The sequence below is a fragment of the Candoia aspera genome, chromosome 2 (genome assembly GCF_035149785.1).
Source record: "Candoia aspera isolate rCanAsp1 chromosome 2, rCanAsp1.hap2, whole genome shotgun sequence".
Taxonomy (NCBI): domain Eukaryota; kingdom Metazoa; phylum Chordata; class Lepidosauria; order Squamata; family Boidae; genus Candoia; species Candoia aspera.
The window spans coordinates 80,650,572-80,664,433 of record NC_086154.1 but is presented as its reverse complement, the minus strand read 5'-3'; the positions used below and the strand labels follow the sequence as shown (position 1 = coordinate 80,664,433).

Below are 13,862 nucleotides of genomic sequence, written 5' to 3'. Positions count from 1 at the left end.
ATAACAGGCTTACAAAACTCAAATAGGAGAAGTTTGCTAATGGGCACTGTACGCCCAAAGGAGCAAGAAAGAGAAACTCACTGAAAAGACCCTTGGGATCTAATCCCATACGTATTTACCTGAGAGGATATTTGGGTGTATTCTGTAGGATTTATTCCTAAATAGGAATACACAGAATTGCACGAGTGGTTGTCAGAATCTATGGTTCTGCTGTCTTGCATTTCATCACTGTCATAATTTGTGTTTTGTTTATTTATTTTTTAAATTTACAAGCTGTTCCACAAAATATATTGCATGGCCGCCAGGGCCAGATTAAGGCCAACTGGTGCCTAAGCACAGTCCAGCCTCAACGGAAGCAACAAATGACACTTCTGATGGTACTTTCAAACCAAACTTTTAATACCAAAGAAAATGTTTTTTAACAGTGCAGATTAAAGTTAGCAATTAAGGACAATTAACCAGTTCCCCAGAGAAGTGATGTGCTCCTCTTCACTAGATGTGTTCAGGAGCATATTGTAAGGATTGCCTACCCTAATAGACTCAGACTCACAAGCAGGAACTTAATGATATCTGATTTATTAAAGAATAGTATGCAAATACAGAGAAAGCTGAGAATGAGCAAAAGCGCGCCAAATACAAACTAAAAACCCTCGGCTCAAACGTAATCCCTCCCCTCGCCCTGCCGTTGCAAACTCCCCCCCCCCCGCCCCCAGGTGCTGGTAACCGTTTCTGCTGATGTCCTGGGAAAGGAACCTTGAACACACGAGATAACCCAAACACATTCCAATCCAGCTGCTAACATATAACAATCCCACGAGATGGAATCCTCCTCCCCTCCCAGACGAAACACGCATCAGCCAAATGACATGCGAAACGTTACGATGTACCGGCAACATTGGAACGGTGAACATGACACATATTAGACAACCATACAGTATGTCAAGGATGGCTTCCTTTGGATCTTTGTACTGAGCAGAGGGTTGGATATATTTATTTATTTACTGGATTTATAAGGCCACTGAACCCAATCCATGTGACTCTGAGTGGTGTACAACAATTGCCATCTGTTTTTATGCTGAATCTCACACTCTTGTCTGTGCTGATTCTATATACAAGATGCATTCAGCTCCTGGTAACTTGTCATGACTGTTCCACTCTTTATTTTTCTAGCAAGCTTTGGACTGTCTTTAGATTGCCACCATGATCCACCATGTTTACTAGCCACAACGCGCCGCAGAGCCATCAAAAAGCTGTCAGTTCTGTTGTGCCCATTAGTGGTGCAGTCTGGTTAATTTCATTTCTGGAACTTAATTATCTGATGGGGCTCTCCATTTACACAGCCAGGGATGTTACTTGGGTATAGGCACAGTGAAGAAGAATAATGTATTTTGTGTACTATTGGTAAGAATGCCTGCAGTTATGAATCTGCCCAGCTGCCTTTCCCCTAGCATGAAAGGATGTTGTAGCAAGCATTATCAGTTCCCTCTGGGCCCAGCATGCCTATCTAGCCCAGATATTGATGCTGGTCCTGAGTGTCATTGCTTACATCACCTGCCTGCTCTAAGGGGTCACTCTCCCTCCTCATGTCTCTTGGCTTTTGGGCTCTGAACTGCAGTCCTGAGGTCTAGAACTAACTGCAACACTGAGCCTGGTTTCTGGAGTTCTTTATGATTAAATACTCATTTCTGAAAACAAATGCAGTCTCTTATAAAGTACATGCTGCACCCTTTTTAAAACGTCAAGAGAATGCCTTGTTTAGATGTAAAGCTATCTTAAGATGTTTCCAGAAGTAAGGTTTTGAAAAATGTGTTGCCATCATTTACCAACAGTTCTCGTCAACAAGAAAAAGATAACTACTGGTTATCTTTTATCTCTACTAAAAACGGAAAGTATTTTTAATATTGAACAAACATGTGTTTTCCTGTGGCAGTCCTATGCAGCAAGTGGGAAGATAAAAGTATCTTCAAATAGTTCTCAGGCAACAGAACATTTTGTTATTTCTGAAATGTATTTTTAAAAGTCTATGAATTCAAAACATACATGTGAAATGCCAGGTGAGAGCATGAGCCAAACTTATTAATTATTTATTAACTAGGTTTATAAGGTCCATGAACTCAAACAATGTGACTCTGGGTGGCATGCAGCACATACATGCACACACAACAATAAACCCAAACCATGTAACATTAAAACATGTACAAACAATAAATAAATATAACCTATAGTTCAGGACTTTAGAGTAACTATACCAAGGCTTCTTGATTTGGGGGAAACATGAAGCAGCAGGTCACAAGCAGCTCTACATAGTTTGACTGTTTTAGTCCAGGCTGCCTATGGAGTTTTATGTTTTTAATGTTTTTTATTGTATAATTTTTAAAAAAAAAATTATTATAGACACCCACTCCCATAGACTCTGGGTGCCTCTAATAAATTTTAATAATAATAATAATAATAATAATAATAATAATAATAATAATAATAATACACATATGCTCAGGAACTGTCTGCCATGGTTAACAGCCTTTACTCACAGGGAAGAATGCACCTTCCTAAATGAAAAGGTACAAATCAGCAACAAAATAAAGTTAAGTTTATTTATTTAGGAAAACATGGGAAACTGGAGTGAAGCAAATTAACTCAGAATTAAACAGTCTGAAGTGGATTCAGATCTTACCTAAAATGAAAGTAGTGATGACCAGCTACAGCGATCTATTAGTGATATACAATAAAAATAAACCATGAACTGCAGGTCAAAGGGGCTTGCTTCACAGAACACCCAAAGCCAGAGTAAAACAAAGCATATTCATATTTCGTCAACCCAAATCACTGAATGTAATTTACGTTAGCAAGGTTATAAGTTATATTTGTTTTGCCTGATGAAGTCTGTAATTTATCAGCAAGTTCCTGGGCAGGAGGCAACCAAGTAGAGTTTTCAGATTTAGTTTTATTTTTCCTTTTGATCTTTACATAGCTGTATAATTTTATTTCATTTTTTAAATTTCAGGTTAAAGCTATTTACATCCACTCCGAAATGTTCTCCGTACAAAATGGTTTGTTGACACCTACGTTAAAAGCCAAGCGACCAGAGCTGAGAGAATACTTCAAGAAACAAATAGAAGAGCTTTATTTAAGCATCTCCATCTGACAGTGCAGGAAGGTTCTTCAGAATAATGTACTCTGTAGCAATATTAGGATAATTTTGAAAATGGGAAGGATGCAGTTGAAATGAATAAGCATCTGACTTTCCACATGAGCCTTCTGCTGTCTCAAGACATGGTCACTGAGTAATACTTTTGCCATCTAGTTCTAGGTCCTAGAAGATTGCATAGACCATACTGGACAACCATTAAACTTTTTAAAAGTTCCGCTCCTTCTTGAAAGTATTTGACAGGCCTTTCTTTATTAACGCGTGCAAAACTCCCTTAGCAAACAGGAAAGAAATCCACTTTTTGCGTGACACTCCTCTAAATCTGGATTCAGCCATGCGATCTATAGGATTTCCAGGTGTCTCTCTGGATGGGTACTACTAAGAACTCTTTAGAAGCAAGAGGTTCTTGCCCTGATATACATCATGCACGCATCTTTCTTTAACAGTCTATCCTCCCAGTTACTGCTGAGTGCATATGTAACAAGAATTCCTCATTGCAACTGAGCTCTTAAATTTCCAGGGAGAAATCTGACAAAGGCTAGTAGTCTACCTCAAATATTCTTTGATGCTGAAAGCCACAAATAAATCTATTAACCTGATACAGAACTGAAAGCTGGAATTGTGTAATTGTTCTTTAAACGGCAGCTGTTATGCTCTGCAATACAAAAGTTGAATTTATTGGAGGTGATGAGTTCACACATTGGAAAAACTTGTATTTCATATGTATTAAATATACTGGACCTCGTGTCACATGCTAGATGAATACTAACCTGTGATTGTCACTATAGGGCCTCACACTTTCCAAAATGAGCAAGATTGTTTACTGGACACACTTCCTGAAAGATGTTGATTGTCTTCTATTTTGGTAGCTACCCAACTGAGATGTATAAAAGGAAACCTAGTTTGTAAGAACACACTGCATAACTTTTATGTTTGTGCCTCCTATTCTAAAGTCTAGATATTTTTTCCTTTTTAACAGAAGAATGGGGGGCTGAGCACCTGTTTTTCCTTTGCATCACTTTAGAGCACAGCATCTTGACTTTCTAGCCAGTTTCACTCATGTAAAGCTTGCTGAGATTCTTGATATTCAGCAAGAATATTCAGCAAGGCCACAGGTTTTTAGCCCTTGTTGACCTTTTCAAGAGGCCTGGGCAGACTTTAAGTAATAGAGGATGTGGGGTTTCCAAGTTGATTGGTGGAACTGTAGTAACAGATTTTAAAGTAGACTCCCAACTTCCACTTTTGGCTGAATGAACAATATGAACATTAGAAAAACCTTTGGTCCTATATTTGGGACTTCTTTTCTATGCCCAGCCTTTGAACAGTTTGCTTAAAAAAATGTCAGCACTTCAGTGAAGAAACTAACTGGAGAAACTATCCAAAAAGAAAGGGTTGCCTGATCCACATGCATCATATGCTGCTACTTCTATGGAATTTGAAAACTTAATACTACAGGGCTTGATTCTACTGACTTGAAAGCAAAATCATTTACAAATATATGAAATAAGTGTAAAATGTGGCCCTGTAGAACTGTTAGTATAATCAGGGTTGAAGGTAAGCTGCTCATTTTTTACTCTCTCTATGGTTCAGTCTAAGTTTAAAGTGCTAAAGCAGCAGTTGAAATTGAGTTAAATTTTGCTGGAATATTCATATCTGAAATTCAGTTGATTTTTTTTTAACGGGACACAATGAATGAATGGAAGATGTAGGCAGAGCCTGATTTATTAATGTCTATTCTAGAAGTACTTAAGATATTCTTGAACAGAAATCTGCACATTTGATGCAGTAAATCTTGTTACAAAAATATCTTTTGTGTCTGTGTGTTTCCCAACGCCTTCCCTTTCTGCTCATTGCCTAACTACAAAGATTTTACTTCAGAATTTGTTGTCCAGCTGTGTCCTCTGAACTGATCAGTGCAGACAGTGAAGACTAACATGGTTTTGTACAGATTCCCCAAGTAGGTGTCATTAGCCATACTGATTGGGGATTATGAGAGCTGGAGTTTAGTATATGTCCAATTTGGGACAGACTGGTATACTTTCTTCAATCTACATTGAAACATGGCTGGTAGTTCCAGTAATTCAGCTGTAATTTTATAGTGGATAATGGAGACTCTTAATTTTTATGTATTCATTGCAGGAAGACATAGAAATATATCGTATCTGTACCCTTTTTAGTTACATTGCTATGATGCTTGGAAATAATTATTTTAATGTTCATTTCTGAAGAACTAATATTTTGAGCAAATTAGCGTACACACTAAACTCTATATTATTTTGATTACATAAAATTAACACTGCCAGAAATGTCTGTCATGACCTCTTTTATTCAGAATTATAAGTACAATCTTAAATACCATTACCATTATTTAAAATAGTACCTAGGAATATATTGGGTATAATCCATCTGAATAGAATCTTGTTTTAAAAAATTAAGCAACATTTTAAAATGTCCTTAGCAAGAGGAATTGTTTGCTTGCTAAATTATGCTTATTTATTTAAAGTAACACATTTGTTTCAGTTGTACATCCTCTCCTCCCCCAACAGTTACAGGAACTGTTTTAAAGAAAAGCTTAGAAAATCCTCCCAATCTAGTGATTAAGTTGTGTGTGCTGTACTCAGGATCAGCATGCAGGAATGCATGCTAAATAGAGGGCCGAGTTGTCTGTAACTAACCAGGAAAAAGATCTTGGGGCCAATGGATAGCTCAGTGAAGATGTCAAATCACTGTTCATCAGCTGTGAAAACGCAAATTCCATGCTAGGGATCATTAGCAAAGGGACTGAAAATAAAACTGCCAATACTGTACCCTGTAATATCCTGATACAAACCTATGGTTATGTCTGCATCTGGAATACTGTATATGGTTCTGGTCACATTTGAAGGCTAGAATGGAGCTGGAAAAAGTACGGAAGAAGGTAGCCAAAATTACCAGGGGCTCAAACACTTTCCTAACGAGAAAAGATTAGAACATTGGAAATCTTTAGCTTAGGAAAAAGGGGGAATGATTGAGGTGTACAAAACCATTCATGGCATGGAGAACGAGGCAGGGAGAATTGTTTTTTTTCCCCCTCAGGTTTCTAGAATCAGGAGTCATCCTATGAAGTTAACTGGAAGAAAATTTAGAACAAATAAAAGAAAGCAATTCTTCACATAGCAAATAATTCACTGAAGGAATTCATTACTACAAGAGATAGGCTAAGTTGGATTGATGATTTTAAAAGAGGATTGGATATATTCATGGAGGACAAGTCTATCAAGTGCTATCAGTCTTGAAGACTCAAATGTTCCCTCTGGTTTCGGGGCAGCATGTCTCCGAATACCAGTTGCAGGGGAACAAAGGCAGGAGAGGAGTATGTATTTATCTCCTGCTTATGAGTACTTTAGGAGTATCACATGCTGGACTGAAGTGGGCCTTGGTCTGAACTAGCAGGATCTCCTTATATTTCTTTATAAGTGAAGGATCAAAAGGTAAAAGTCTGCTTTGAGTCAAATTCTGTTCCTAGTCACTTCATAATTTTAGGCAAATCAGAACACTGAGGCTTAGGGAGTTATTGCTATTAGCCTGAATATTAGTACAGCATGAGTGACTTTTTGCAGCTGGGGGCTAAACCTTTAATACTATTTTTTTTTCTGGTTAGGATCTGCTGGATATGGCAGTTATGTGGCAGTAATGGGAGGGGCAAGGCTCTTTTGTGGGATGGGGCTAGTGTGCAAAATAGGTGTGTTACACCAAATCTAAAAACAAAACACTGAAGCACAACCTGGAAGTGCTAGGGGGACTGTACACAACCCACAAGTTGCCCATTCTGTACATTAATTGGCAATGGTAGTTTATTCTAGATTTAGAAAATACTGAGCTTCAGGTGCAATGCACACCTTCTGGAACTAACATGAGGGCTGCTTGTTTTGTTAAGACCCCTAAAGTTGAGCTTGACCCCTGGTGACCAAGGGCCATCTGTGTAGCTTCTCTGACAACAATACAATGGTTTGCCATTCCATTGAACGATGTTTTTTCTCTCTTTTACTTCCCAGGCTAGCCTACAGCCTTGAAACTGTTTGGTTTAGTGGTTAAGGCGCTGGGCTAGAAACCAGGAGACTGTGAGTTCTAGTCCCACCTTAGGTATGAAAGCCGGCTGGGTGACCTTGGGACAACCGCGCGCTCTCAGCCCAACTCACCTCACAGGGTGGTTGTTGTGGGGGAAATAGGAGGAGGAAGAAGTATTAGGTATGTTCACCGCCTTGAGTTGTTTATAAAAATAATAAAGGCGGAATAAAAAAAAATAAAACTTTCTAGTGTTTGCCCATTCACGTACTAACCAGGTCCAACCCTAATTAGCTTTTCTGAGACCAGCTAAGATTGACTAGATGCTGCCACCTGTGGAGGCCGAATGCTTCTTACTAATGTCTTTATTCACTATTGTCACCACATTTAAGGTTTGGCAGCACATAGCTGAGCTCATGATATAAATCCTATGTGGTATTGAACTTGATCTCAGGTAGACAGCAATTGCATTGGAAGTTCCCAAGTGATTTTCTCTGCTCACATGGTCCTATTTTAAAAATTATGGCAATGTAGAAAAAATACATACAGGCCCATTATGCAAAATGTCTTATTAAGTAATCATGCATAGCTTGAGCTGTTGGTGTTCAAAGGAATACATTTGCCTACCAGATTTGAATTGTACTATTCGTATCAACCAGTAAGTATGTGTGACTAGTATAACATTACAGCTGTTGATGTTGGATCTCTTGGAAAAGTTCTCCTTGTTCAGGATTGGAATGTTGGTGCCAACATTAATAATTTGAGTCTAAGATGTTGTTAATATGCTGTACAGTATATCACCAGAAGCAATGGTAAGGATGATGGGATTAATTCATCAGGCTGAATCCACATACCAGTCAACTAAAATTGTGTTCATGGTGATTATGAAATCCTGGTCATCACAAAAACAGCCATTCTCTCAAAGCTGATTCACAGGTGGATGTTCATGGCTTAATAACTTGCAGTTATATAAGTGAATTATGTCTAGTGGAAGTTTGAGTGACATACTAGAAACTCTGTGTTAGCATATTCTGTGATGTCATCAATTTGCAGTCCTGTGAGTGAAGGACATGCAGGAGTGAATAAGAGATGGGAGTGATCTTCCACAAGAAAAATGGGTCATTCCAACAGACTTAAAAAATGTTGCATAGTTTTACATTACAAATATATACTGCTAAAGCAGCCTTTCCTGCAAAATGTAAATGAGATTGTGTACGTAAAATTTAACGCTTCACTCAGGCCTAATCGTATTTGGGAGTAAAATAAAAAAGCCTGAACTGAAACATGAATGTATTTTATATAGAAGCAAAGCAGAAAATCCTTTACAAATATTTTTATGGCACATGGCTGGTATGAGTAACAAGAAAATCCTGTTTCTTTGGATTAAATTATTAGTGCATATATCAAACTAGCTTCAGTTTTCTTGGAATGAATCAAATCAACTTGAAATGGTAATCTTTGGTTTTCAATGTGTGGAAAGCACAAACCAGTGATCTCAGGGCCGCAATTAGGGTCTGTGTCACCCGGGGCAAACATGGATTCCATGCACATTTTGGCCCCCCCCCAAGCGCTCATTTGGGCGCCTCCCCAGCACAGTGCCCAGGGCACATGCCCCGCTTGCCCCCCCCGCAGTTGCGGCCCTGAATGATCTATATGTAAATAAATGTCTATGAAATGAATGTAAGTTTTAGAATATACTATTTTTGCATGAAATCTGGCAATTTAAAAGATGTGCTGATGTCTCATGGAAAATGTTGTTATAGAGATGGCTCGTACAGTAGCTGCACATTGGTTTGCTTTCTTTACACTCTTCTGTTTTTACACAGTTTTAAATGAACTTGCACTAAAGGCAGGTTTGTTGTTGCTTGGTAAAATTTGCTTTAAGAAGGGCATTAAGAAGAATATCTGCTTCTAAATGACAGTATGTCAGCGTGCTGCATGTACTAGCCTCATTTAATGTGTTATCCTTCAATCTGAGGTTTCCACAAAGTGGATTTTGAACAGCTGACTTGCAGAAACATCACCACTTTGCTTTATGCCCCTCTCCAAACCAAAATGTCCTTTTCTCCACTGGGGATGCTCCCCAGTAGAAGGCAACAATACTTTTTAAAAAATCTTTTTGACCTTCAAAGTTACTGGTAACAAAGGTAGAAGGGAGCAAACCTTGTCATTCTGGTTTCATTCAGTGCTTGAGCAAGCAAGGATGCTGTAAAGTGTAGTTTTAAAAAGTTAAATCAATCTACTTTTCACTCAACACTGCTAAGTACTTCAGATGCTACACTCTGAAATCAGGTGAAACAAGAGTGTTGTTCCCCCAACCTAGTCTTCTGCAGATGTGTTGGGACTACAGTTCCCAGAAATCTTCAGCCATATGCTAGCTGGAGAATTCTGGGAGTTGCATTCCAAACACATCTGAAGGCTATGAAGGGGAGGAGGCTGCACTAGAGCTGTATCAGCCCACACTAGAAAAGGTCGCAACGTGTAGCTTCTAGATGTTTATAACAGGCCCATTTAAAAAAAAACGAGTAAATACACCTAATATCAAGAATAAAAAATCAATGGATAATACTCAGTCAATATTGAAGGAATCATATACTAATGGTTATTGATGCACTGGTGAGAGGGTTGAGCACATTCATTCTATTTTTCCTAATTTGCTAGACAGGTCAAGCAAAACAGTAAAGCTGAATAGATTAAAAGTAGTTTCTACTAAACTTGATTTCATTCTTTAAGCAAGAATTTTTTTAAAAAAACACTGCATGAGCACATACCTAGATTTGTGCTCATTCCCATATAAAGGGTGCTGAAAAAAAATCCACTCACCCCTCTAACCTAAACCAGGGTATTTATCCATGCTGCTATGTTGGAGAATTTTGCTTAACTTGTTTTCCAAATAAATTGCTACATTGTGCTGTTCTATTGAAGGCAAACATAAAATGCGATTTAAAAATATAGTTAAGGAATTTTAAAGCAGTTGCAAAAGTAGTTCTGATTTTGTAGAAACAGATAGTAATTGAATAAATAAAAATCTAGTCCTTAATAAAGGAAACCAATCCGAGGAACTGAAGGATTTGGGATCCAGTGGTTTCAATGTTACTTCCAGAATTCTCCATTTCAGTCTCTACTAGCAGAATTGCCACCTGTAGCATGTCACGCTCTTGAACATTTCCACCAGTGTGCTAGGGGGCCTTCAGGGCTAATCTTCTGTTCCTCCATTACAGCACTTTTCTGTTGATGGTGCAGCAGCTCTTCCAATTTTACCAAAGGAATCTCAGTGGGCCATTCCCTGGATTTGGGATTATTCTCAACATCCTGAAACCAAATAATGCAACTATTACATGTTGTCCTGGGCAACAAGTTCAGGACATCACAAAAATATTAATATATTCAGGTTAAAATTCTATTCAGATTTACCAGGGTGTATGTCCCACTGAACGCATTCAGGTTTACTTCTGAATAGACATGTAGCAATTAGATCATTATAATGTGAAAATTACAATAATAAATTAAACAAATAGCATCTTTAGTGTGTCCAGTTTTAAGAGAGAACAGTTATATGCTTAGCATGTTCAGAAGAGACATTTCAGCACGTGCAACTTTTCTTAATCTTGCATGAGGATTGGAATCTGTCAAAATGACCTCTTCCTGAGAGATATTAAACAGCACAAAGTCCTGTGCTCTTCTGCACTGAATTATACACTCTGGTTTTAAGCAAGAAAACCAGGAAGAAAAATAATATGTAAGTTGTCATTCTAGTTCATTTTTTTCTGTGAGACAACAGCACCTCACTGTACCTTTTGATCATGCAACAGGACAACATACCTGCATTGAAATAAACTGCAAGTAAATCAGCCATTTACTTACATATTATTCTATTTTCAATAAAAAAGAGGATTAAAACTGTAACAATCAGTTAAAACATCTTAACTGTAGTTAACAAGTTTTTGTTTGATTTTGGGATATCTGCATGTACACTTAAAATGCAAAGGGGAAGATGCAGACTTTTATTTTGTAAAGAACTGTCAAGTTTCTCAAAGTTGTTAATATCCTCTTGACTGACAAATAAAATATTTTTTAAAATCCTGTTTTATTCCAATCTGTCTATGGCATCAGTAATGACTTGTTCAGAAATGAGGGCCTATTTTAAATTGTGCGGACTTTCATTTTTTTAAATGACCACAAATATACTTGGGAAGTCTTCTGTGAACTCACTGGTTCCAATATTGAAAATGAGGACAATTATGGAGCCTCTCCAATTGTTTGACATTATTATTATAAAACTGACAGCATAACACAATATATGAGCTTATTTAACATAAACTAATAACTAGGAATGCATAGCTTAGGTTTTTTTTCAGATTATGTCTTTAAAACAAAGTCGAGATAATTGTTTATTTTCTCCCTTGGTGTCTGAAAATATGGTATTCAGAAGACAGAAAATTACTTTTTGGTTAGACATAAAGGGAAATAAGACAAACCCTTAATAATGCAAATCCAAGGAGCCATATGATCTGTCAGACTTCAGATCTTGCACTGCAAATTTTAATAGAGCAAAAGAAACAAATTTTTAATTTCTGTTCTTAATGAAACGGAGGGATATGCAGTGAAGAGTTCACATAGAGAATATCTTGTGCGCACTCTAAGCTGGTTTAGGGGTTAAGGCAGTGTTTCTCAACCTTGGCCATTTTAAGATGTGTGGACTTCAACTCCCAGAATTCCCCAGCCAGCCTTGCTTTAAAGTGGCCAAGGTTGAGAAACACTGGGTCAAGGTGTGAGACTGGCACTGGAGAGACCCAGGTTCTACTCCACCCTCAGCCATAGAACCTCACTGTTTCTCTCTCTCAGCCCTAACTCACACTGTTGCAGGGATAAGCCATCTTCAGTTCCTGAATGAAAGGCAGAATATAAATCTAACAAATAACTAATAAATGTAATTCATATATCCTAGGATTGTTTTTCCTTTGGTCCATGCTGATCCATTAGACCAGGGTTTCTCAACCAGGGTTCCATGAGAGGTCACTAGGGGTTCCCTGGGAGATCACGATTTATTTTAAAAAATTATTTCAAATTCGGGCAACTTCACATTAAAGAAGCAAGCTTCATTCTTTATTTTTAGTTTAAGAACACTGTTAATGCATATATACAGGTCTACACATGAAATGAATATACTAATTTTGTTTCTTCTGGTCTATATTTGAGCCTGAATGTGCAGGCGTTCCCCAAGGGCTGAAAAACATTTCAAGGGTTCCTCCAGGGTCAAAAGATTGAGAAAGGCTGCATTAGACTGTGAGATGATGTTCTATACTGGGCTACTTAAGAAAAGAGAAGACAGATGTTTGAAGGCTTCTGTCCACTTCCTATTGGAGTGATAGAAGAGTTTCAGCTTATGTGGGAGCTGGGACACACATGTAAACAGAGAAAGTAGCTTTTGACAGAGGAACAGGAATGTGCATTAACCATATTCGCAAGTGGTAAGTAAAGGTAAAGGTTTCCCTTGACATTAAGTCCAGTCGTGTCCAACTCTTGGGGGCAGTGCTCATCTCCGTTTCAAAGCCGAAGAGCCGGCGTTTGTCTGCAGACACTTCCGTGGTCATGTGGCCGGCATGACTAAACAGAACGCCGTTACCTGCCCGCCGAAGCGGTACCTATTAATCTACTCACATTTGCATGTTTTCGAACTGCTAGGTTGGCAGGAGCTGGGACTAGCAACGAGAGCTCACCCCATCACGCGGATTCGAACTGCCGACCTTCTGATCGGCAAGCTCAGCAGCTCAGCGGTTTAACCTGCAGTGCCACCGCATCCATATTCGCAAGTGGTACCCCTTAATTTATCTGAATGGTTCATCTTCATTCTTACAATGAAAATAATGCCAATGACTTCCAGAATTATTCTTGAAGTAACAACATGCAAGGGTACAGTTAATATGCTGTTTACATGGTTGTTTATAAATATACAGTTTTAAAATGAGCACAGGTCAGTTCCATGACTAGATCAGGAAAAGGCTATGTAGTGTCTGTGCTTGGGAACTCAGTTCCTATAAACCTAGTAAGCATAGCTGGGGACTTATGAATTTGGGACCAGGTTGCCTGCCTCTAGTCTACAGCTGCCTTACCTGACCAGATGTCTGGGCTTCAGCTCCCAAAATTGCCAGCCTGAATGGCGGATTTCTGGAACTTGAAGTCTACACATCCAGAAGGCACCAAACTTGGAGTAGGCGACTCTCGAGGTTCGCTGCCCAGAATGCTGAAAACTGACACCAGGTAGGATAGTCTGACTCCTGCATGCCTGGACTGTGCTAAAGATTTGTTTTCAGCACATATATCCCCTCCTGAATAAATCAAAACCAGCCATCACTACAGATTAAAAAGCGCCCTGGAGTCAATAACTATTAAATAATTCACAACTCAATGAATAATTTGTATAGAAATTATTATCCAGCGTGATGTCAGGTATTTTGTGCCAATTAAGTGGTTAAGGTGCTGGACTAGAAACCAGGAGAATGAGAGTTCCAGTCCTGCCTTGAGGCACGAAAGTCGTCTGGGTGGCCTTGGGCCAGTCACTCTCTCTCAGCCCAGCTCACCTCACAGGGTTGTTGTTGTGGGGAAAATAGGAGGAGGAAGGAGTATTAGGTATGTTTGCCGCCTTGAGTTATTTATAAAAATAATAAAG

General features: G+C 38.6%; 2 protein-coding genes across 2 annotated transcripts in view; both read left to right on the top strand.

Annotated features, from left to right (window-relative positions):
• ACSL6 (acyl-CoA synthetase long chain family member 6) overlaps positions 1-3,774 on the top strand; it is a 42,343-nt gene extending 38,569 nt beyond the window's left edge. Inside the window, exon 20 of the mRNA XM_063292324.1 lies at positions 3,005-3,774. Coding sequence (XP_063148394.1) covers positions 3,005-3,145 — 141 coding nt within the window. The 3' untranslated portion in view covers positions 3,146-3,774. The remainder of the gene's footprint in view (positions 1-3,004) is intronic.
• A 9,575-nt stretch (positions 3,775-13,349) lies between these two features.
• MEIKIN (meiotic kinetochore factor) overlaps positions 13,350-13,862 on the top strand; it is a 33,202-nt gene continuing 32,689 nt past the window's right edge. The window contains exon 1 of the mRNA XM_063292886.1: positions 13,350-13,453. Coding sequence (XP_063148956.1) covers positions 13,350-13,453 — 104 coding nt within the window. The remainder of the gene's footprint in view (positions 13,454-13,862) is intronic.